Here is a 23,855-nt window from a genome sequence, read left to right as displayed (position 1 = left end):
GGAGACTTTGAACAACCTCTTGTTATAGGAAAACCACAAAATCCTCGTTGTTTCAAGGGCATAAAGTTGAATCTTTTGAATGTTGACTGGAAGTCTAATAAAAAAGCGTGGATGACACGAGATATCATGAGCGAATGGATAAGTCACTTTAACCAAAACATGATTCGTCAAAACAGAAAAATTATTCTTTTCATGGATAATGCTGCATCTCACCCACACATTGAATTGTCCAACATTCAAATCATTTTTCTGCCACCAAACACATCTGCAGAGTGTCAGCCCTTGGATCAAGGGATAATAAAAAATTTTAAACTTCACTACAGAAAACGTGTTTTAAGACATCTCATTGCAAACATGAACGATGTAACATGTGCGAGTGACCTTGCAAAGAAAATCCGCATCCTAGATGTGATTCAGTGGATTTCCTCTTCAGTAAACGCAATTAGAAAACAAACTGTCTTGAACTGTTTTGTAAAGTCTGGCTTCTCAAACACAAAAATTGAAGTTCTGAACAGCAATGTGGAGCACCAAGAAGAACAAGAACTTCAACATCTATTGATAATGTACGATACTTCCGCTGCAAGTGACCCTGGCTACAAAGATATAGACTCAAACCTCACTACAGAAGATGGTGCTCTAGATATCAACGACATTATCATTGATATTTTTCAAGAAGTTCCTCATGAGGATGAAGAAATGGAAGGAGGTCATTCTGTCGAAGAACATATTAACGACGAACCACCGATGAAAATAGAAGCGCTTATACAAATCAATCGTTTAAAAATGTTTTTTGCCGCTGAAGAAGATCCTGAAGGACTTTCGATGGTTTCTTCACTCCAAACAAATGTTGAAAACAAAATTATCAGCCGGAAGAAGGTGCAGAAGAAAATAAGTGATTACTGTATGTATTTTTCTTAAGATAAAGTCATAATATGCATAGCACAATTGTATGTATATTATTTACAAAAATATTGTGCAAAATCTGTATATAATTTAATTTAATTTTACATTAAACATTTAACGATTTTTCTTTATCTCTTGTGTATGTAATTGTATATTATTTACAAAAATATTGTTCAAAATCTGTATATATTTTAATTTAATTTTACATTAAACGTTTAACGATTTTTCTTTTTTTTCTTTCTCTCTCAGACTTCTTGATAGCGGACACTTCTCTCTAACGGACACATTTTCGTTCCCCATGGCTGTCCGTTAAAGGGAAGTTACACTGTATATGCGAAGAATTTCTTATCCCCTCCCCCCCCCCTTTGCTCTGTTTTGCTAGTGATTTCTCATAAACTACCTTTGCCTGTCGGACCTTTTCTGCAGCTCTATTACAGATCATCTTGTAGCTGTTTTAGGCTTCAGTACTTTTTATTGCTCTGTAACCTTTCCATGCCACCTTTTTCTGCTCAAGTAATGTGGAAACTTCACTATTCATCCAACTTGGAACCCTCCTCGTGGAGTATTTTTTTAATGGTAAATATGCATTCAAAGCATCTGTGATTAATGTTTTAAAAGTATACCACAGTTCAAATGTATTCATTCTCTGTGCGATATCTACCCAGTTAATAGCATTAGCATTAGTAGATGCAAGAAAGCAAGCTTATGCAGCATCAGCCAGGAAAAAAAAAAAAAAAAAAAACTTCCAATTCACCCCTCTGTTTGTTCGAAATACCTGTCCAGCTGAGCCTTAAATTTCTTTAGGCTATCAACTTCCACAACAAGGGATGGAAGTCTGTTTCACCAACCATCTACCCGCTGGCTAAAGGCAAATTTCTGCACATCTATCCTACATCTATCTTTCCTCAATTTGCTTTTTTTGCCATCTCAATTGATTATTCTGAGCAACAGGCAGAATCCCATCAGCATTGAGCATGCTCAAACCATTCAAGGCTTTATACACCTCTATCAGATCACCTCGCTGGTGCCTAGTCTCCAGACACTGTAATTTGCAAAACTTAAGCCTTTCTTCGTAAGAGCAACCCTTTGTTCCATTCACTAACCTTGTTGCCCTTCTCTGTACTCGTTCCAGCAGCTCTACATCTTCTTGAAATGAGGCCTCCAGACCTGTATACAGTACTCAAGGTGTGGCCCGACCATTGCCCTATACAAGGGAATAATCACCTCCTTATCCTTGCTAGAAAAATTCCTGTATATCATTGAAAAGACACCATGAGCTACTCTTGCAGCCCATCTGCACTGCTCAGAGAATTTTCATATCTGCCTGAACAATTACCCCCAGGTCCTTTTCATTCTTTACCACTGTCAGTGTAGTACCACAGAGTTGATACGTTGTTCTGGGGATACTGTTTCCCATATGTGGTATTTTACATTTGTCAATGTTAAACGTCATTTGCCACCTCTCAGCCCATCTGCTCAACCTTTCCAAATCCTGTTGCAGCAGCATAGCATCAGTAGTGTCCATAACAACCCTGCCAACCTTTGTATCGTCTGCAAACTTGGACATTAAGCTTGATATACCATCATCAGTATCGTTTATAAATACAGAAAACAATAATGGACCCAACACAGAATCCTGAGGGACTCCACTAATAACATTAGTCCCCGATGTGCAGTGTCCATTGATTGCCACTCTCTGTCTTCTCCCTCTCAACCACCCCTTTATCCCTAGCAGCAATTTGCCTCAAATGCCACACTGCTCCAATTTGTGCAGCAGTCTTCCATGTGCAACAGTATCAAAAGCCTTTCTTAGATCTAAGTATATAATATCAGAGCTATTTCCTGCATCCAGTTCTTTTGTGACTGCATCATAGTATCCAGTCAAATTAGTCAGGCAATACTTTCCCTTAACAAAACCATGCTGTGTCCGAGCTATAACTGAAGTCTTGTCTAGATGATCCTGCAGTGCTTCTTTAACCAGTGCCTCCATTAATTTTCCTGGAACGGAAGTTAAACTCACAGGTCCATAATTACTTGTGTCAACCTTTGATCCTCCTTTGTGAATTGGGGTCACATTTGCACATCTCCAGTCTATGGGTACCTTCCCGGAGTCCAAGGAAGATTTCATAATTATGGCTAAGGGTTTGCTTACTTCCTTTGCTGCCTCCTTTAATATAACTGGATAGATCCCATCCATCCCAGGTACCTTTCTTGTGTTTATCTTCAATAATTTCTCCTCCACTTTACTCTCATTATTACAAGATTATCTAGCTTACTACCAGAGTTGAATACACCTCTGGCATTCCTTTCGCTGAATAACTCCTTGTGTGTGAATGTTGATGCAAAATATTAATTTAGTTTGTTAGCTACTTGAGGAGGATCATCAACAGTTGAACCAACGATATCAAGTGGACCAATCTGATTCATCCCCTTCCTTCTAGAGTTTACATAACTAAAGAACTGTTTGCTGTTTTTCTTTGCATCCCTTGCCAAAGATTTATCGTAATCTGCCTTTTCCTGCCTAATCTCCTTTGTGACTTGGTTACAGACCAACTTATATCTATCATAGGCTTCCATGTCACCCATTAATTTGTATGTATCCCATGCATTTTTCTTCTCTGCCAAATTTCTTATTAGTTCATCTGACATCCATTTAGGCGTAAACCTTGAACAATATTTCTTAGTTGATATGTAAAGCCTAGTAGCTTCCAAGATAAGGTCTTTGAATGCTTCCCATTTTGAATTTGCTGTTGGTAACATCATCAGTTGGTCCCACTGTATAGAATTTAAATACTGTCTCAGACCATCGTAGTCACCTTTACGAAAGCAATAACCCTTTCCTTTACTCCTGATGGCAGTTACCTCTTTGAGTATATCTCACTTCGGCACACTGTGATCACTGCCATCTAGTGGTTCCTTTATCTGCAGATTCTTAACGTGTGAAGAATCACTACTGATTATCAAATCAAGAGTATTACTTCCTCTAGTTGCTTCCCTAACATGGTGATGTAGAAAACAATCATCCAATAAATCCACAAAAGCCTTGCTAGTGTGTGAGTGACCAACCCACAAATTCCAGTCAATATCTGGGAAATTAAAATCCCCCATTATAAGACCCTCTGGTTTACTGGCCCACTCTATTTCCCTGTACAGTTTCTTATTATACTCATCAGAGACATTAGGCCTATAGCACACTCCTACTCTCAATTTTGATCTCCCAATGCTTATGTCACACCAAACTGACTCGATACTGCACTGTCCAGCGATGTCGACTGGCTTCACTTCCTTGGATTTTATGTGCTTATTAAAATAGCTTCTTAATAACCCCTCCTCCCTTCCTATCCTGTCTATCCTTTCTGTAGACATTGTACTCCCCAAATTCTAGTTCTGCATTCCTTATATCTGTGTGACACCACGTCTCTGATATCCCAACAATATCCGCCTTTTTGCTTTGAGCAATACCTCAAATTCATCAAATTTATTTACCACACTCCTAGCATTGGTGTACACTCAAGTATACATGCACTTGTTCTTTTTCTTAGCTACCCTCACACAACCAATGTGTTTACTTGTACCGCAGTGACTCCCAGCAGTCTCTGAAATATCTTGCATCTTGTTTTCCAGGCTTCTGCTCATTCCAATAGCAGCAGTGCAAGAATCACTTTCACCTCTGCCAGTGGCTAATGTTAATCTATTAGTCCTTGTATCCCCCTCAAGCTAACAGTAGAGGCCATGTAGTACCTTAAGGCTGTGTAATTTCCTTTTCTGAAATTAAAACCCAATTCCTTTGCCATTTACTGCTGCTACCTCTCTCATCATCATCCACTGTAAAACTCCGTGATCACTTCCAGCTACTGGTTTCTCTACTGTCAGCCCTGTTATGTCATCTGATTCATGGGTAATGTGAGGTCTAGGATATTCTTTTCTCTTGTACTTTCCCTGACATGTTGATACAAATAAGTCATCTAGTTGATTTAAAAATTTTGTTCCCCATGTCGAGTTTCCTTCCCATTTACTTCAATCAGAGGCAAATTGAAATCAACCATAATAAGACATTGACGCTTACTTGCCCATCCCATTTGCATGTAGTGGCTTTCGTCATAATCTTCACAATCACTTGGTCTGTTGATTATTCCTACTCGCATTATACCTTTGTTTCCATCTATCTCACACCATACAGATTCTATACTAGCATGTGAAACGTCTGAATCCGGATAAGCTATCGTCACACTCACGCTGCTTCTGATAAGAAGCATTACCCCACCTCCCCTTCTATCTACCCTATCCTTCCTAAATTTATTGACGACACTTGTAACATTACTATATAAACAATTAAGACTTACTGTTCTTGTATATTTAACAACACTAACACAACCCTTGAAGTTTTTTAGGTTCTCTTCCCTGGCATTAACTACCCGCTCACTTGAAACATTTCTGCCCCCAGAACATCTAGATATGTCAAGTTGGGGTAACAGATAAGAATTCTTGAGGTATGTGCAAGACTTACTTTGACCAAAATTATCAGATAAACGCGTGTCAGTATTACCCACATACCCCCTAACTAGCAGTTAGGGGGGATGTGGGTAATACTGAACCTTTAAGGTATTCTCAATAATACTGGCAAAAACTTTTACACAACCTTTGTTTAAGTGTATCCCGTCTCTACAAAACAAATTCCTTCTACCTACAAGTGTGGGCCATGCTAATTGAAATTTCCCCCCTAAAGCCTTGCAGAGTCCTTCAAGTCTTGAGTTAATCCACAAGGCTTTTAACATATAATCCCTACCATCGTGTCTGGGCAGAATTGCAGACACATAGACATTGTGGCCTAGCTCGCAGCATTTCCTCAGCATGGTCCTGTATTTTTCCAACAAATCGTCAGATCATGTACGTTTAATGTATCTCCTACCTTTATGTATCTCCCATACATAAGGGTGGCTCTAAGAGTGAAATGAGAAATTATCGACCTGTCAGTCTGACTTCAGTGGTAGGGAAAATCATGGAGGCAATGATCACGGGTGGAATTCAGGATCATTTGGATCGAATTGAAATTCTCAAGGATACTCAGCATGGTTTCGTAAAGGGAAAATCATGTTTAACAAATCTGGTTAAACATGAATTTCACTATTTTGAAAGGGTCACTCATGAGCTGGATTTAGGGAATAATTTCGACATTGTTAATTTAGATTTCAGCAAAGCTTTTGACCCAGTCACACATGAGCAGTTGCTTTGTAAGCTGGAACAGGTTGGAATCAGTGGGAAAATCCTTAGATGGATAGCAGGAGGCAGAGGGTTGTGATAAACGTCTATTCCTGAGATTGGGTTGATGTAAGAAGTGGGGTTCCCCAAGGATCAGTATTAGGACCACTGTTGTTTTTAATTTTCATAAACTACATCGATGAAGGGATAGACGGCGTGGGATGTCTAAATTTGCAGATGTTGTTAAAATTGGTAGAGTAGTTAATGAACACTCAAGCTGAGCTTCTTCAGAGAGACCTAGATAGACTTGAGGAATGGTCAGAAAAATGGCAGCTATGCTTTAATCAAACAAAGTGTAAGGTATTACACCTGGGAAACAGTAATCCCAAAATAACTTATTCACTCGGTGGAGTTAAACTAAACCCAGTACTGGAGGAAAGGGACTTAGGTGTTACGATACGGTCAGACATGAAATTCTTTGAGCATTGTAAACAGGTTGCAAGGAAGGCCCATGGTGTCCTATCGATGATCTATCGAACTTTTGCAAGTAGTGATAGGGACGTGATAATCCCATTATATAAGGCTTTTGTTAGACCACACTTGGAATACTGTATTCAAGTATGGAGACCGCACCTAAAGAAAGACATCGAGCTTCTTGAAAGGGTGCAAAGACGGGTAACTCGCCTGGAGAGATCGGCAAAAGGGCATCCTTATGAAGAAAGACTTCGAATGTGTGGGTTACAGAGTTTGTAAACTAGACACCTTAGAGGAGATTTGATTGAGGTGTTTAAGGCTCTGAGAGGCATCAGTAAAATGAATGAGGATGAAATTTTCAAGATTATAGATTCAATTTTCAAGATGCTAGAAGTAGGGAATATAAATTCAAGTTACGGGGGGGGGGGATGTTTAGATTGGACTGCAGGAAGTTTTATTTTAGCCAGCCAGTTATAAATTACTGGAATAAGTTGCCTACATGGGTGGTAGAGGCTGGCAGTTTGGGGAAATTGAAAGGTCATGTGGATAGTACCTTTGGGTGGGAAGCGCCTGGGATGATAGGTTTAATTTCCTTTTCTTTTATTAATTATTATTATTTATTTTTATTTGTTATCATTGTTTTTTTTTTTTTTTTTTTTTGCTGGTGCAGCATAAGCCATAGGCTTTCTTGCACCATGCGGCCATTACTAATACTAATATTAACCAGTACATTCCAAGATCTGGTTTTTAAGAATCAAATCCCCTTTCCTCACCCCCCTCAAAAAATATGCAATCTGTTTTTCTCAACTATCAAAATTCTCTGTTCGAAAAAATATTGTTATTAAAATGGATATAATCGGACCTCCAACCTAAGAATAGATTAAATTTTTAAAACTTTTATTTACATGGGTGTTCATACTGTCATTATAATTTAATATATTAAGTCATACTTTATCTCGTAATTTAGGATTAGCTGAATAATTTTAAATAGGAAATATACCTGTGTTTTGGGTGTTTTTCAATTAATTAGTTTATTGTATTTCTTTATTTTTTTAGGAATAAAATTTATAGTAGTAGCTGATCCAAAACAAGCTGGTATAGAGAACCTTTTGAAAAGAATGTATGAAATTTATGCAGACTATGCATTAAAAAATCCATTTTATTCTTTAGAAATGCCTATCAGGTAAGCATGTTGACACAAGATAATTATATATCTTTGCTACCTCAAAAATCAGAAATATAGATCTTATTTGTAACTGTCCAGACATTCAAACAGTATTCCAACTTCATCAACTGTAGCAGCTGAGTAAGAATTGTACTTTTGCATGCTGATTGAATTCTCTTGACAAGTGAAGTATTGCTTCTTTACTAAATACTCTTTGAGAATGCAACTTAATCACAACTTATCAATTATATAAAATTAGTGTAACTGATAGCTTTGCATGATTGCCATCACGCAGAAATGAAGCAAATTACATCACTTCCTAAATGATGCAAACTCAGCGAAATCCAAGCCAGTAGCCTAATTACCCATTTCATTGTAGCCATTTGAATGGCTACAATCAAATGGTAGCATCTACAATAAAATGGCAGCATCTACAATAAAATGGCAGCTACAAAAAGTGTGATTGCAACAATACAAGTTACGATAATTCACATCTTGTGGAGGCTGCGAATGATGTCACTTCCGCTTCATATTTTTCATGACCAATCAGATTTCCTTGGTTGAGGTGAAGAAAAAACAAATGACGTCACTTCGCATGGTAGACGATTTTATGTGAAATATCCCTCACGTTTCTTTTTAGGTATTTTGATTTGTATATATTGATTACAAAATAAAAAAAAGATCTTTTGTATTGTAAATATTTTATTGATCATTCACAAATTTCCATAATTTCAGCTGGAAGACAAGATACAATTAATTTATGATAACTGAAGAAAGAGATGTATACTTGTGATTGCAACCTATATAAATGTGTGGAAAACAGCTTAAATAGAGGTATCCGATCTTGTAGTTGAAATTGAGAGAAAATGCAAAACAAAAAAAGAAATTGCTGACAAATACAGCAATACCCCGCATAGCATTGATAATTGGTACCAAAACTGTTCCGTGTTATGTGAAGCCATGCTGATTGAGGTACAGTAATACCCCGACTTACGCTACCCCGACTTACGCGAACTCGGAGTTACGCGGTTCTTGATTTTTTCGTTTGGCAACGCTGCCACCCACTATCTTCAAGGTCGTTTTTCATATGTTATCGATATACGGTGCGACGGCGGAGAATGAGAGCGAAAGATGAACAAAATTCAACTTTGCTGCTTTTATGTTTTTTATATCAGTGAAGGGGAAACACATTTCACCATAATAACGTAAAAACCAACACAATTCCAGCTATCGGTATAATCGCAAGTGCAATTAGATCGAGTTTACTACCAGTTTATAACAGATTTCACTAGCAGAAACGCAACTGGATTTTTATTGTTTTATGGTAGTAACCCCTAGAAATGTGAGGTGTTAATAGTGTATCTCTGCCTTTATGGTGTTGTTTATTCAGTTGCTACATGCGCGCAGGTTTGTTTATGCGTATCAAGCGTGCCTCCTCGTTTTGTAATTGTGCTTTATTCCCTAAAAATGAGTAAAATACTTAATTAAAAGGTGTGAAAAGGAAGCGTACTGGTGAAGACACTGCAGATTCAGAGAGAAAAAGAAAAGCAATTATCGATAAACAGAGGCGGACTGGATCAAAAATTCTTACCCGGGAAAATTTATAGTGGCCTCATACTATGGTTTATGGCCAAAATCACACTGGCCCACCGAGGTTTCCCCGGTAAGGCTTATGGCCAGTCCGCCTCTGTCGATAGAGAAAAAATATGAAATTGTGAAACGCTTTGAGCGAAATGAAAGACCATGTGATATTGCACGTGCTACAGGCCTAAACGAAGCAACGGCGAAAAGCACATGACAATTGCAAACTTGAGAGGTTGAAAATTGAAAAGGGCTCAATTGTAAAGGGCTTAAAAATTTTAGAAAACAGACTCCAACGAAGAACGCGTTATAGCTACAAAGCAAGGAATAAAAAAATTATTAGCTTGCTACGAAGAAATTCTGCGTGAAAAAAAGAACGCGCTGTGTCGTCAGACGAATTTGTTAGATTTTATGAAGCCATCGACATCGAAATAACTTTTTAACGTAAGTCATTTGTTTTTTTAATACATATTTTGTATTAATATGTATAAAGAACTGCAATTTTATTAATATTTTTCTTCTAAACTAGTGTTTTTGTTAGTCCTTGGTCCCAATTAAGCAAAATTTATATGTATTTATATGCAAAGTTGTACCCCGACTTACGCGAATTCGACTTACGCGATTTTCGTCGGACCCACCTATCGCGTAACTTCGGGGTATTACTGTATAATTAAAATGGGTTTTAATTAAATGTGTACCAGAGAAACAGTCTCTAAACAAATTATAATAAATCTATAAAAAATTTGCACTTGATAGGCCAATTAAAAGGATTTGAAATAAAAAAATATTGCAAAAATTTTATTAATGAAAAGGTAACATCATGAGAGATGAGAAAAAAGCTTTATTGTTTATTTAAGTATTTCAATAATGAAGTCTGGTGAAGTCGTCTCTTCTTTTTCTCAGCATACAAGTCTTTGTAGAATCGAATCCCATCTTGAAAAATTTGCAATATCTTGATGCTACATTCGACATTCGGATCTCTATTCATAATTGCTTGGCAGGCCATGTCATACTCCAAAAAACTTTCCCCAATTCTTCTGTTGAAAATTCTTTAGATGCAAATTGAGTGTTGTCCACTTCAGAATTGTTTTCCTCTTCATCATATGCAGTTTGCTCATCAATTTCAATGAGAGTTGCATCATCTAAGTCATTTGCATGTGAGTCGATGCAGTCATTATATTGGCAATGTCGAAAGTTTCAAACCCCAAGTCTTTTCTGATCTTCACAGTGTCTTTGGTAATTATCTGAAATTGCGATTCAAAACCAGTGAAGTCATTTGCCAAATGGAACAAAACATGCTGCCAAACAGAACGCCTGTTGTTAGTAGTGATTTCTAGCCAAGATGTAGGTATATTTTTGATCGCATTTGCGATGTTATAATTTTTCCAAAATGTTTGTAAAGATGGTGATCTCACTCCTGTTCAGTCTTCAATTGCTTGGGAGAAAGTTCGCTGCAGATAATATGCCTTAAATGTGCCTTTATTACGCTAATTACGCCTTGATCTATGGATTGTAAGAGAGACATTATGTTAGGTCGAAGAAAGCATATTTTTATATTTTCATTGGGATCAGAAATTTCAGGTGGATGGCCTAGTGCATTGTCTAAAAGCAACAAAATTTGAACTCCATCCCTTCATCTTTGCAGTAACGTTCAACCGTCGGACAAAAATAATTTGTGAACAATTCTCTTGTAATCCATGCTTTCTTAATGGATCGCCAAATTATGGGCAATGTGTTTTTTACGCAACCCTTTAGAGCTCTTTGGTTTTCTGCTCTGAACATGAGTAGAGGCTTCAATCAATTTAAAATCCCCAGATGAGTTTCCACCCAACAAAAGTGTTAAATGATCTTTTGAAGCTTTTTATCCAAGTTGAGCCTTTTCATTTTCAGCTAAAAAAGTTGGTGATAGCATTTTTTTTCCAGGCCAGTCCAGTTTCGTCAATGTTGAAAATTTGTTCGTCCTTATAGCCACTTCTTCAATGATGTCTTTCAATTCACTGTGAAATCTTGCAACAGCAACTTTGTTTGCACTTGCACTTTCACCTGAGATACAAATATTGTGAAGCCCAACATAGTTTTTAAATCAGAAAAACCAACCATAACTGGCTGTATATATTTCTTTAGTCTCCTCCTCTTCATTTTCTTCTTTTTCCTTGAGTGTGTTATAAAGACTCATGGCTTTCACTTGAATGATGTTTTGACTCAGGAATTCTCTTTTGATTGCAATCTTCTATCCATATTAATAAAAGACATTCCATATTAATCAAAAGAGAGCTTCTTTGCTTAGTTATAATTTTCATTATGTAAAATGCTGTAGAAATTCCCTGCTCTTTATCCTGATCCTTCCTTCAAATAATCGTTCAAACTGAGGCTTCATTCATTCCATTTTCCCACACAATTTCGGCATACAATGCAACATCTTCATGGCACTTGATAATATCAAGTTTTTTTAATGTAAGCCATTTACATTTAGTAGCTCCACCGCTTTCATTATTTTTCCTTTTTTGACCCATCGTTTCATATTTAAAGGGGTGTGGACATGTGTGTGTGGACATGTGTATATGTAAAGGGCGGCTCCTAGAACGTTTGTTCAACTCCGCCTCGTATCTCTGTGAAGAACAGTAGCACTACAAATGGGCCAGATATGTGTGTGACGTCGGTTTGTGTGTATTATGTGTGTGTTTTGTTGTTCTGTTCTGGCCGCTTGGCTACCCAGAAGCATCAGTCACCTGGACAGATGATTCTGGGTACTCGTCCACACCACGGGAAGGTGGGCCAGTCCATGTAAAGCACGTACTGTCTCAAGAGAGACTCTGACCCACCTAATGTTGTCAGAAGGTAGGCCAGGATCCTCTGGGGGCCCATTCCAGAGGGGAAAAAAAAAAAAAAAAAAAGAAAAAAAAAGGATCACCCGTGGTGCTGGATTTGGAACCAAAATTATTAAAATAAAACATTTATGTAACTAAATAATAAAATAAATAAAATTAAAAAAAAAAAAAAAAAAAATAATAATAATAATAAATAAATAAAAATAAATAAAATTAAAAAAAAAAAAAAAAAGGAAGAAAGCACTTAATTTTGTCTGCAGGCCGAGGAAAATTTCATTTCTTGAGGATTTGAGTTTATGTATTATTAAAGGAGATCTAACCAGCTATGCATCAGCAGGACCGTTGTGCTGCATTCTGTTGGGATCTGTTGACACTGAACGCCTTCGAAGAAATACGCCTTGAGCGAAAGCCTGAAGAATCTGAAATGACTCCGAGCTTTGAAGCAGAGACGACTCCTGTCCTGATTGAAAATTAGTAAGTGCTTGAAGAGGAAGTCTGAGATCGTCATACAGGGAGCAATGAAACAAGATGTGATCCCAACTCTCTGGTAATCCACACGAACAGAGGTCTGTTTGTGATAAATTGAACCTAAGAAGACTCTGGTTCATCGATCCATGTCCTGTCAACAGGTACGACGTGAATATGTCCATACAAAACCACAATCGAACACGTTTATCAAGGAGAAATGAAACTTGTGGTATAAATTTTCTCGTTGTTGCACCAACGGGAGCTGTGTCCCATCGAGACTGCCAAATGTTTACTAACTCGTTCCACAGTCTCCTTCTTTCTCTTTTAGCATCATCTTGAAGGTTGATGGTTATTCCAAGAAATTCGGTCTCAATCTGCCTTTTCAGTCTGTATAAAAAGCCTCTATAAGTAACTTGCAAGTCTAAAGGTAATGTTCCGGCTAGTACTTGCAGAGCTTGCGTCGAGACTGTCCTGCATGCCTTAACTAAACACCGCAAAATGGTTCTCTGCAATGAGGCGAGTTTTGTAATGAAGTGTTTGAGCCGTGCCCTGTGAAACCATGCACCGGCAGCATACGTGATTAGAGGGAGGAAAACTGCATTGTAATAAATCCTTAAAGTTTTTCTGGAGAGCCCCCATTCAACACGGGACACCCTAACAATTGCACCAGTAAATCTACGTATTTTTGATGATAAGTTTGTCAAATGAGGAATAAAATTGAGACTGGAATCAATTACCACTCCTAGAACCTTGTACTCTTTAACTATGGGGAGACGAATGTTGTTGATCTTGACCAACGGAGGACGAGTGATATCCAACTTTGATCCAAGAATCATCATCTTTGTTTTTGACAAGCTGATTTTAAGCTTATTGGCCACAGTCCAATCGTAGAGATCCCGGAGAACAAAATTTGCGGTATTTTCCAGATCGGCCCTAGAGTTACCATTTACCAAGATGGTGAGATCGTCTGCATACGCTATTATTTTTACGTTACCGAAAGATCGGGAGAGCCACTGCTGCAGCACCATGTTCCATGTAAAAGGACCCAATATAGAACCTTGTGGGCACCCTCTAGATACTGATCTTGATACTTGGCTATGTTTAGCCTTGACTATTATGGTTCTATTGGCAAAATAATTGCGGATTAAAAGGTAAAGGTGGTTGGAGCACCTAGCCGATCGCAGACGCTCCAGGACGCTCTCCCACCAAAGGGAGTCGAAGGCACCCTCGAAGTCGATGAAAACGGCCAGGGTATATTTATGTACCGAGTTTTGAACTGAAGAGACAAAGTCCACAAGAGCATCCTCGCAGGAACGTCCGGGACAGAACCCATATTGACTTCTTGAAAGCAGATCCTGTTCTACCAGTAGGGTATTCAATCTAATGGCCATTAGTCGCTCTAGCAATTTACCCAAGTTAGCCAGCAGAGCGATCGGCCTGTACGATCTAGCCGCTCCAGGAGGCTTATCCGGCTTTCTGATCAACTTAACTAGAGCGACCTTCCAAATTTCCGGAAAAGTTTCTTCCTGAAGGCATCTGTTGAATAAGTTTAGAAGAACGTAAGGTTTTAATTTCAAGACTCTGATGATAAAAATGTTTTCTATAAGATCTAGTCCTGGGCACTTCTGAACATTAACTTTATGGGAGACAGCCTGCAGTTCATCCAACGCAAAAGGTTCGGTGGTTGTTGAGGACACATAAAATTCATTGTCTGATCGGATTTTAGAGTGAATAGGTAAGTCTGAGGTAGGATCATCCAACGGAAAAAGAGCATCTAAGATTGCATTTGTAGAATCATGCCAGTTCAGTGTTTCCACGGAGTCTGCCACAATTGAGCTAAATATGTTAGAACTAGAGGTTTTTCCTCTTACAATCTTGTATAGAAGACCCCAAGGGTTAGCATTTCCAGAGGTGTGAACGAAATTCATCCACGTTTCACGCTTTCGAGAGGCAATGGCCTTCACGTAGCTTTTCCTCAAAGAAGAATACTGCTGGTAAAAACGATTAACGTCGGCTTGGGGCCAGTCTCTATGCCTTTGGTAGTACCTACGGGCTCGATGAACTTCCCTTCTTAACTGCGATAACTCCTGCGTCCACCATGAGCACGTCTTCTGGTTAACCCTCTTTTTCCTAGAAGACTTATATGACGCTTTTATTATAGCATTTTGAATATAGTTCACTTGATGAGAAATAGGTGAGGTTTCAAAAGAAGCAAGTTTCTGTTCGTCAAGGTCCAGAAGAATGGAAGAGTCAAAAGCATTCCAGTCAATGTTTCTGATGGAAAATCTTATTAATTCTGGCTGTGAGAAAGTGTGTGAAGATGGAACGGTAGAATCAGGGGAAAGCATATAATTTAAAGGGGTAAAAAATAAGTTGTTAATTGAAAAGTTTGAAAAGCTATCACCTTGTCTCATCAGGATGGAACACTGAACACTGTTGCACATTGCCGCTGACTACATGAGGAGAGCTATTGGCACATGTGCATGTGAGACAATAGAGTTAGCACTGCAGCATATATATACGTGTACCTCGGCTATTACTGTAAATTTTCGGCTTAACGTAGTCATAAAATTTATTGCTTCCTCTGAAAACTAATAAATTTATTATAAGTTAAGATACAAAAATATAAACAAACAGGAGCTTTCTGGGCAATGGAACATTATAGTCATAAAGCAATAAATTTTATTACTATTATGGAACCTGATACCAAAGGCTTTTTCACAGACTTAAACATAATTGAAAACCGTGCTATTTGAAGCTGTGCTAAGCGAGGTATTGCTCTACTTTTATTGTTACGGTAATATGACAAATACTTATATTGTTACAGTAGTACTTCCTGCAGGAAATATGATTGCGACATTATACTATCCAACAAATGGCTGCAATCAAATGGCCAATCAGGCTATTAAGTTGGTAGATGACTTTCATCAACCGGTGAAATACCACCACTTTGCTTGGAGGCTTGAAGTGGTGTGAAACCCATGTTTAGTCTCTAGAGCAAAGTTTCCGGCATCCCCTCCCCCATACTTCTCCTTCAACCCATGCACGGTACTAAGTGCTATAGGTATTGATGCCTTCAGTGTTTGGGGTTTTCATAAAAAAAAAAAAAAAAAAAATTGATAACCTCCTCCAAGCCAAGAATGTTTTCAAATAAAATATCTTTTGTGCATACAAGGTACACACATTTTTATTATTATTTTTTTCTGATGCTGTCTAAGCTTGCTTTCTTGTCCACTATTAATATTAAATACTAAATTTCAATAAAGTTCTGATTTTTTTACCAAACTTTTATGAAATCAGACCAGAAAATACTCTATCATAAGATTTTAACAAAACACATAACAAAACACATAATTCTTTTTTTTTTTTTTAATCCCCAATTTTCAAGGCCATCAGGAAAACGGAATATATCATGCAAAAAGGATAGGTGGAATAGGACCAGGGTATGTCTACCAGGAGCAAAAGTTGATGATGTTGTAGAGCAGATATCATCTTTTAAGTGCACAACAGGTGATATTGATGTACACGTTGGCACCAATGATAATTAGAGTAGGAGAAGGGTGGAATTGCTTAACAAGTACAGGTCAGTGTGGAAAAAAAGTTGCGATTTATGGTTGAATTTGTAGGTGTCTGTAATTCTGCCCAGACACAATAGGAGGGAGTATATGATGAAACCCTTGTCAATCAATTCGGCCCTGGAGAGAGAGAGAGAGATTGTGCATGGCTCACAGGGTAGAATTTTTTTCAGCCCGTTCTGTGCTTGCTAACAGGACTTCTTCTACAGGGATGGGATACACTTAAATAGATGGGGCACGAGAATATTTGGCTGATGCTATTGAGGCATGAGGCAGTGTTAGGTGGGTCGGAAAACTGCTAGATTGGATGGGTTCACAGACTAAAAGATTAATAGTAGCCGCAGGCTACTATTAATCTTTTAGTCTGTGAACGTGAAAGTGAAAGTGAATCTTGCACTGCGTCTATTGGAATGAGCAGCAGCCTGGAAAACAAGTTGCGATCGATTTCAGAGACTTCTAGGAGTCATTGCGGAACAAGTAAATACATGGGCTATGTTAGGGTATCTAAGAATAAGAACAGGTGCATGGACACTAGTGCTAGGAATGTAGTAAATAACTTTAATGAATTTCAGATGCTGGTCAAAACATCAAAGGCAGATATTGTTGGGATATCAGAGACGTGGTGTTACACAGATGGGAGTACAGTGTGTACAGGAAGGATAGAACAAAACACATAAAATTTAAGAAAGTGCATCCAGTGGTTATGGGTCGACAGTGCAGTGTTGAGTCATCTTGGTGTGATATAAGCACTGGGGAAGCAAAACATCTGATGTTTTGACCAGGTTCCTAATGACTCTGATGAGTATAATGAACAGCTGTACAGAGAAATAGAGTGGGCCAGTAAATCAGATTGTCTTATAATGGGGTATTTTAATTTTCCAGATATTTACTGGAACTAGAACTTGTGGATTGGTCATTTGCACACCAGCAAGGCTTTTGTGGATTTATTGGATAATTGTTTTCTACAGCGCATGTTCGAGAAGCAACCAGAGGGAGTAATACTCTTGATCTGATTATCAGTAGTGATCCTTCAAGTATTAAAAATCTGCAGATAAAGGAACCACTAGGTGGCAGTGATCACAGTGTGCTGATATGGGATTTACTCAAAGAGGTAACTGCCATCAGGGGTAAAAGGAAGGGTTTTTGCTTTCGTAAAGGTGACTACAGTGGTCTGAGACAGTTTTTAAAGTCTGTACAGTGGGACCAACTGATAGGTTACCAACAGCAGATTCTAAATGGAATCTTGAAAGCTATTAGGCTTTTCATACCAAATAAGAAATGTTGTTCAAGATTTAGGCCTAAATGGATGTCAGATGAACAAATGAGACATGTGACTGAGAAGAAAAATGCAACGATACATATAGATTAACAGGTGACACAGAAACCTATGGAAAATATAAGTAATAAAATAATCAAGTCTGTAAACAAGTCACAAAGCAGGATAGGCAGGCAAAGGCGCATTACGAAAAATCTTTGGCAAAGGATGCAAAGAAAAAAAGCGAAGAGTTCTTTACTTATGTAAATCAGATTGGTCCACTTCATATCAGTGGTTCGACTGTTGATGATCCTGCTCAGGTAGCTAACAGACTGAATAAGTATTTTGCATCTACATTTAAACATTAGGAGTTATTCAGGAAGGGAAATACCAGAGGTGTATTAAACTATAGTAGTGAGTTAAATGATTTTTTAATAACTGAGAGCAAAGTGGAAGAGATTGTTGAAGTTAAACAAAAAAAGGCACCTGGGGTGGACAGGATCTATCCAGTTATATTAAAGGAGGCAGTAAAGGAAGTAAACAAACCATTAGCCATAATTATTAGCATTAGCGTAAGTAGAGGCATATGATGCAAGAAAGCAAGCTTATGCAGCATCAGCCAAAAAAAAAAAAAAAAATCACTTCCACTTCACTCTCCATTTGTTCGAAATACCTGTCCAGCTGAGCCTTCAATTTATTTAGGCTATCAACTTCTACAACAAGGGATGGAAGTCTGTTCCATCAACCAACTACCCGCTGGCTAAAGGCAAATTTCCGCACATCTTTCCTACATCTGTCTTTCCTCAATTTGAATTTATGCCCTCTCAGGTGATTATTCTGAGCAGGAGGCAGAATCCCATCAGCATTCAGCATGCTCAAACTTCCTTCCTCAAATTATGAGAGCTTCCTTGGACTCAGGGGAGGTGCCCATGGACTGGAGATGTGCAAATGTGACCTCAATTCACAAAGGCAGATCAAAAGGTGACACAAGTATTTACAGACCTATTAGTTTAATTTCTGCTCCTGTGAAATTAGTTGAGGCACTGATTAAAGAAGCACTGCAGGATCATCTAGACAACACTTCGATTATAGTTCAGACACAGCATGGGTTAACCTAGGCTAGGCGCATTATAGCCTAAGCTGCTCTTGTGCCAATATCTTTTAAATAACAACAGCATGGGTTTATTAAGGGGAGGTCTTGTCTGACCAATTTGTTGGATACTCTGATATGGTCACAAAGGAATTGGATGCAAAAAATAATTTTGATATCCTAGGAGTTTAGTAAATAAATTTGATGAATTTGAGGTATTGCTAAAAACATCAAAGGCATGTGACTGTTGTTGTTGGGATATCAGAGACGTGGTGTCACACAGATATAAGGCATGCAGAACTGCAATTTGGGGAGTACAACGTCTACAGAAAGGATAGACAGGATAGGAAGGGGGGAGGGGTTATGCTATTAGTTAAGAAACACATAAAAACCAAGGAAGTGAAGCCAGTCGACATCGCTGGACAGTGCAGTGTTGAGTCAGTTTGGTGTGACATAAGCATTTGGAGATCAAAATTGAGAGTAGGAGTGTGCTATAGGCCTCATGACTCTGATGAGTATAATAAGGAACTGTACAGGGAAATAGAGTGGGCCAGTAAATCAGAGAGTCTTATAATTGGAGATTTTAATTTCCCAGATATTGACTGGAATTTGGGGGCTGGTTACTCACACACTAGCAGGACTTTTGTGGATTTATTGGATGATTGTTTTCTACATCAGCATATTCGGGAGGCAACTAGATGGAGTAATACTCTTGATTTGATTATCAGCAGTGATTCTTCATGCATTAAGAATCTGCAGATAAATGAACCACTAGGTGGCAGTGATCACAGTGTGCTGAAGTGGGAGTTACTCAAAGAGGTAACTACCATTACGGGTAAAGGGAAGGGTTATTGCTTCCGTAAAGGCGAATACGATGGACTGAGACAGTATTTAAATTCTACACAGTGGGACCAACTGATGATGTTACCAACAGCAAATTCAAAATGGGAAGCATTCAAAGAACTTATCTTGGAAGCTACTAGGCTTTACATACCAACTAAGAAATATTGTTCAAGGTTTAGGCCAAAATGGATGTCAGATGAACTAATGAGGCATATGGCAGAGAAGAAAAATGCATGGGATACTTACAAAGGAGGTTAGGCAGGCGAAGGCAGATTACGAGAAATCCTTGGCAAGGGATGCAAAGAAAAACAGCAAAGAGTTCTTTACTTATGTAAACTCTAGAAGGAAGGGGATGAATCAGATTGGTCCACTTAATATTGATCGGTCAACTGTTGATGATCCTGCTCAGGTAGCTAACAAACTAAATGAATATTTTGCATCGACATTCACACATGAGGAGTTATTCAGCAAGGGGAATGCCAGAGGTGTATTCAACTCTAGCAGTAAGCTACAGAATCTTGAAATAACTGGGAGTAAAGTGGAGGAGAAACTGTTGAAGATAAACACAAGAAAGGCACCCGGGGTGGATGGGATCTATCCGGTTATATTAAAGGAGGCAGCAAAGGAAGTAAGCAAACCCTTAGCCATAATTATGAGAGCTTCCTTGGACTCAGGGGAGGTACCCATAGACTGGAAATGTGCAAATGTGACCCCAATTCACAAAGGAGGATCAAAGGCTGACACAAGTAATTATAGACCTGTGAGCTTAACTTCTGTTCCACGAAAATTAATGGAGGCACTGGTTAAAGAAGCACTGCAGGATCATTTAGACAAGACTTCACATGCAGTCACAAAAGAACTGGATGCAGGGAATAACTTTGATATTATATACTTGGATCTTAGAAAGGCTTTTGATACTGTTGCACATGGAAGACTGCTACACAAATTGGAGCAGTGTGACATTAGAGGCAAATTGCTGCTATGGATAAAGGGGTGGTTGAGGGGGAGAAGACAGAGAGTGGTAATCAATGGACACTGCTCATCGTGGACTAATGTTATTAGTGGAGTCCCTCAGGGCTCAGTGTTGGGTCCATTATTGTTTTCTGTATTTATAAATGATATTGATGATGGTATATCAAGCTTAATGTCCAAGTTTGCAGATGATACAAAGGTTGGCAGGGTTGTCAAGGACACTACTGACACTATGCTGCTGCAACAGGATCTGGGAAGGTTGAGCAGATGGGCTGAGAGGTGGCAAATGAAGTTTAACATTGACAAATGTAAAGTACTACACATGGGAAACAGCAACCCCAGAGCAACGTATCAACTCTGTGGTACTACACTGACAGTGGTAGAGAATGAAAGGGACTTGGGGGTGGTTGTGCAGGCAGATATGAAGTTCTCTGAGCAGTGCAGACGGGCTGCAAGAGTAGCTCATGGAGTATTGTCAATGATATACAGGAATTTTTCCAGCAGGGATAAGGAGGTGATTATTCCATTGTACAAGGCAATGGTCAGGCCACACCTAGAGTACTGTATACAGGTCTGGAGGCCTCATTTCAAGAAGGATGTAGAGCTGCTGGAACGAGTACAGAGAAGGGCAACAAGATTAGTGAATGGAACAAAGGGGTGCTCTTACGAAGAAAGGCTTAAGTTTTGCAAATTACAGTGTCTGGAGACTAGGCACCGGCGAGGTGATCTGATAGAGGTGTATAAAGCCCTGAATGGTTTGAGCATGCTCAATGCCGATGGGATTCTTCCTCTAGCTCAGAAAAATCACCTGAGAGGGCATAAATTCAAATTGAGGAAAGACAGATGTAGGATAGACGTGCGGAAATATGCCTTTAGCCAGCGGGTGGTTGGTTGGTGGAACAGACTTCCATCCCTTGTGGTGGAGGTTGATAGCCTAAATAAGTTTAAGGCTCAGCTGGACAGGTATTTTGAACGAACAGAGAGGTGAAGTGGAAGTGGGGTTTTTTTTTTTTTTTTTGGCTGATGCTGCATAAGCTTGCTTTCTTGCATCAAATGCCTCTACTAATGCTAATGCTAATATCATATACTTGGATCTTAGGAAAGCTCTTGGCAATGTTGCACATGGAAGACTACTGTACAAATTGGAGCAGTATGGCATTATGGCAAATTACGATTACTTCTACTGTTTCTAAAGTAATGGAGAAATCAATTAACCACCAACTCTTAAACTACCTAGAAACCTTCCATCTGATTTAACGATCGTCGGTATGGATTCCGCCAGTATCGATCCAATGGTGATATTCTGGCATATGTTACCCATTTGTGGACAAATTCAATGGAAAAAGTTTGGTGAAACACAAGCAGTTGCTCTTGACATCTCAAAGGCTTTTTTGGTTTGTGAATGCATAAAGGTCTTCTAAAGAAGTTTCAGTCTTATGGTTTGCCAACCGTTTTTTTCTAATTGGTTATCCAATTTTATCTGTGATCACTCACTGAGGGTGATGGCTCTCTGTATTCTAACTTCTCCACTAATGCTGGTGTTCCCCATGGTTCAGTTCTTTCCCCCACTGTTTTCCTCTTATATATTAATGACCTTTCATTGACTGGAAATCCTATCCATAATTTCGCCGATGATAGCACATTGCATTCCACTTTCCATTTTGAGAAATTTTGCCCTGCTCTATCAGTTTCAACTGCTCGGATATCCACTACCAATTCCTTAAATGTCAACCTCCAGGTAATTCTCCAGTGGGGCAAAGACAACTTTGTTGATTTCAATTCTTCTAAAACTCAGCCTTGTCTTATTTCTCGCAAAAAGTATTCTTCTGCTCCTATGCTTATCTTTGGCAACACTCAGATTTCTAGGCAAGTTGATATATCTCTTTTGGGGATTGCCCTGACTTCTAATCTCTCTTGGCACAAGCACATTACAAATATTGCTTTCTCTGCATCTAAAAAAACTTGGTCTTCTCTTTCGCTCGGTGTTACTTTTCTTCCAAATAGCATAGAATATTGTTCTCTCAGGCGTCTAGATTCCATTCAGAAGGTTAATTAATTAGGTTAATTAATGACTCCGCACTAACAGTGTCTCTGCTCACTGTCTCATAGACGTACTGTTTCTGCTGCATCCCTTTTCTACAGATTCTTCCATGGCCACTGTTCTTCTGAATTGGCTTCTATAATTCCCGCTCTCTTTTTCAAAACAGTCCGAACACATGCCACCACCAGCCAACATCCATTTACTGCCCAACTTCAAACTCACAGAACCAACTTTTCATCTTCCTCGTTTATTCATTTAACTGCAGTTTTCTGGAATAACCTTCCTTCATATGCATTTCCTGAAAATTCCAGTCTACAGAAGTCCAGGCGCCTCCGTAGCCAGGTAGGAAGGAGCAGCAGTGCATAGCACACGCTTCTTGATTAGACCGGGGTTCGAGTCCGTCACCACCAAATAAGGAGCATGCGGAAAGGTCAGGGAATGACCACCGCACCGGAGCAATATGGCCTTAGTTGCTAATGCTCCTAAAAACCAAATAACAACAACTACAGAAGTCCAAGTCTAATGTCAAAAAAATCTTCTTTCGTCTTCTCAACCTCCAACCCAAGCACGGTACTAAGTACAGTCTGTCCTCATATAGCACGATAGTTGTGTTCCCAGAAACCCTCGTGCAATGCAAAATCGTGCAATATAAACAACAGGCCCTATGGGAAAAGTGGGGTTAGGTGCCGACCACCCAAGATTGCACACACATTTGGAACCAAAACATTACCAAACACAATAAATAATCGGGTAATTTTAATCGTTATAAAATACTTACGTATTTTATAATGATTAAAATACGTAATAAAAAAATAATATATATTTTTATTATAATATAATAAAAAATAAATATTATTTATTATATTATAATAAAGTATTTTTAGTATTTTTTAATACTAAAAAAGTATTTTTTACGAATAAAATACGTATTTTATTCGTAAAAAATTTATTATATTAAATAAAATAGTCGTAATAAAATGCTTACGTATTTTATTATGACTATTACGTAATAAAATATTGCTAATGCTTTTGCTTCTATGGTAAGCAAACTTGTTTTTTGTTTGATTTTCTATCCAAACAGATGACAGCCGTTCCATGTCTTCCAATTATTTGTGTCTTAATCTAATGGATTTTAATTACACTTTGAGTTGTTCCCGCTATGAAAGTTGTTTTTATTTTCTCCGCATTCTTTGTAATTCTCGGCGTTGCCTCATTTAGGTCTGCGGCACGTGCAATATCACACGTTCTTTCATTTCGCTCAAAGCGTTTCACAATTTCATATTTTTTTCTCTATCGACAGAGGCGGAGTGACCATAAGCCTTACCCGGGAAACCCCGGTGGGCCGGAGGCCGCTGTAATTTTGGCCATAAACCATAGTATGAGGCCACTATAAATTTTCCCGTAAGAATTTTTGACCCAGTCCGCCTCTGTTTATCGATATTGCTTTTTTCTTTCTCTCTC

At 38.5% G+C, this 23,855-nt stretch overlaps 1 protein-coding gene across 1 annotated transcript in view; it reads left to right on the top strand.

Annotated features, from left to right (window-relative positions):
* Trs23 (trafficking protein particle complex subunit 4-like protein Trs23) overlaps window positions 1-23,855 on the top strand; it is a 291,121-nt gene that overhangs the window by 200,971 nt on the left and 66,295 nt on the right. Inside the window, exon 4 of the mRNA XM_090377078.1 lies at window positions 7,633-7,759. Coding sequence (XP_090233204.1) covers window positions 7,633-7,759 — 127 coding nt within the window. The remainder of the gene's footprint in view (window positions 1-7,632; window positions 7,760-23,855) is intronic.

This window comes from Mastigoproctus giganteus, chromosome 7 (assembly GCF_048544385.1).
Source record: "Mastigoproctus giganteus isolate SK-2022 chromosome 7, ASM4854438v1, whole genome shotgun sequence".
Taxonomy (NCBI): Eukaryota; Metazoa; Arthropoda; class Arachnida; order Uropygi; family Thelyphonidae; genus Mastigoproctus; species Mastigoproctus giganteus.
The sequence above is the reverse complement of the archived record's forward strand: the minus strand, read 5'-3'. Positions and strand labels throughout refer to the sequence as shown.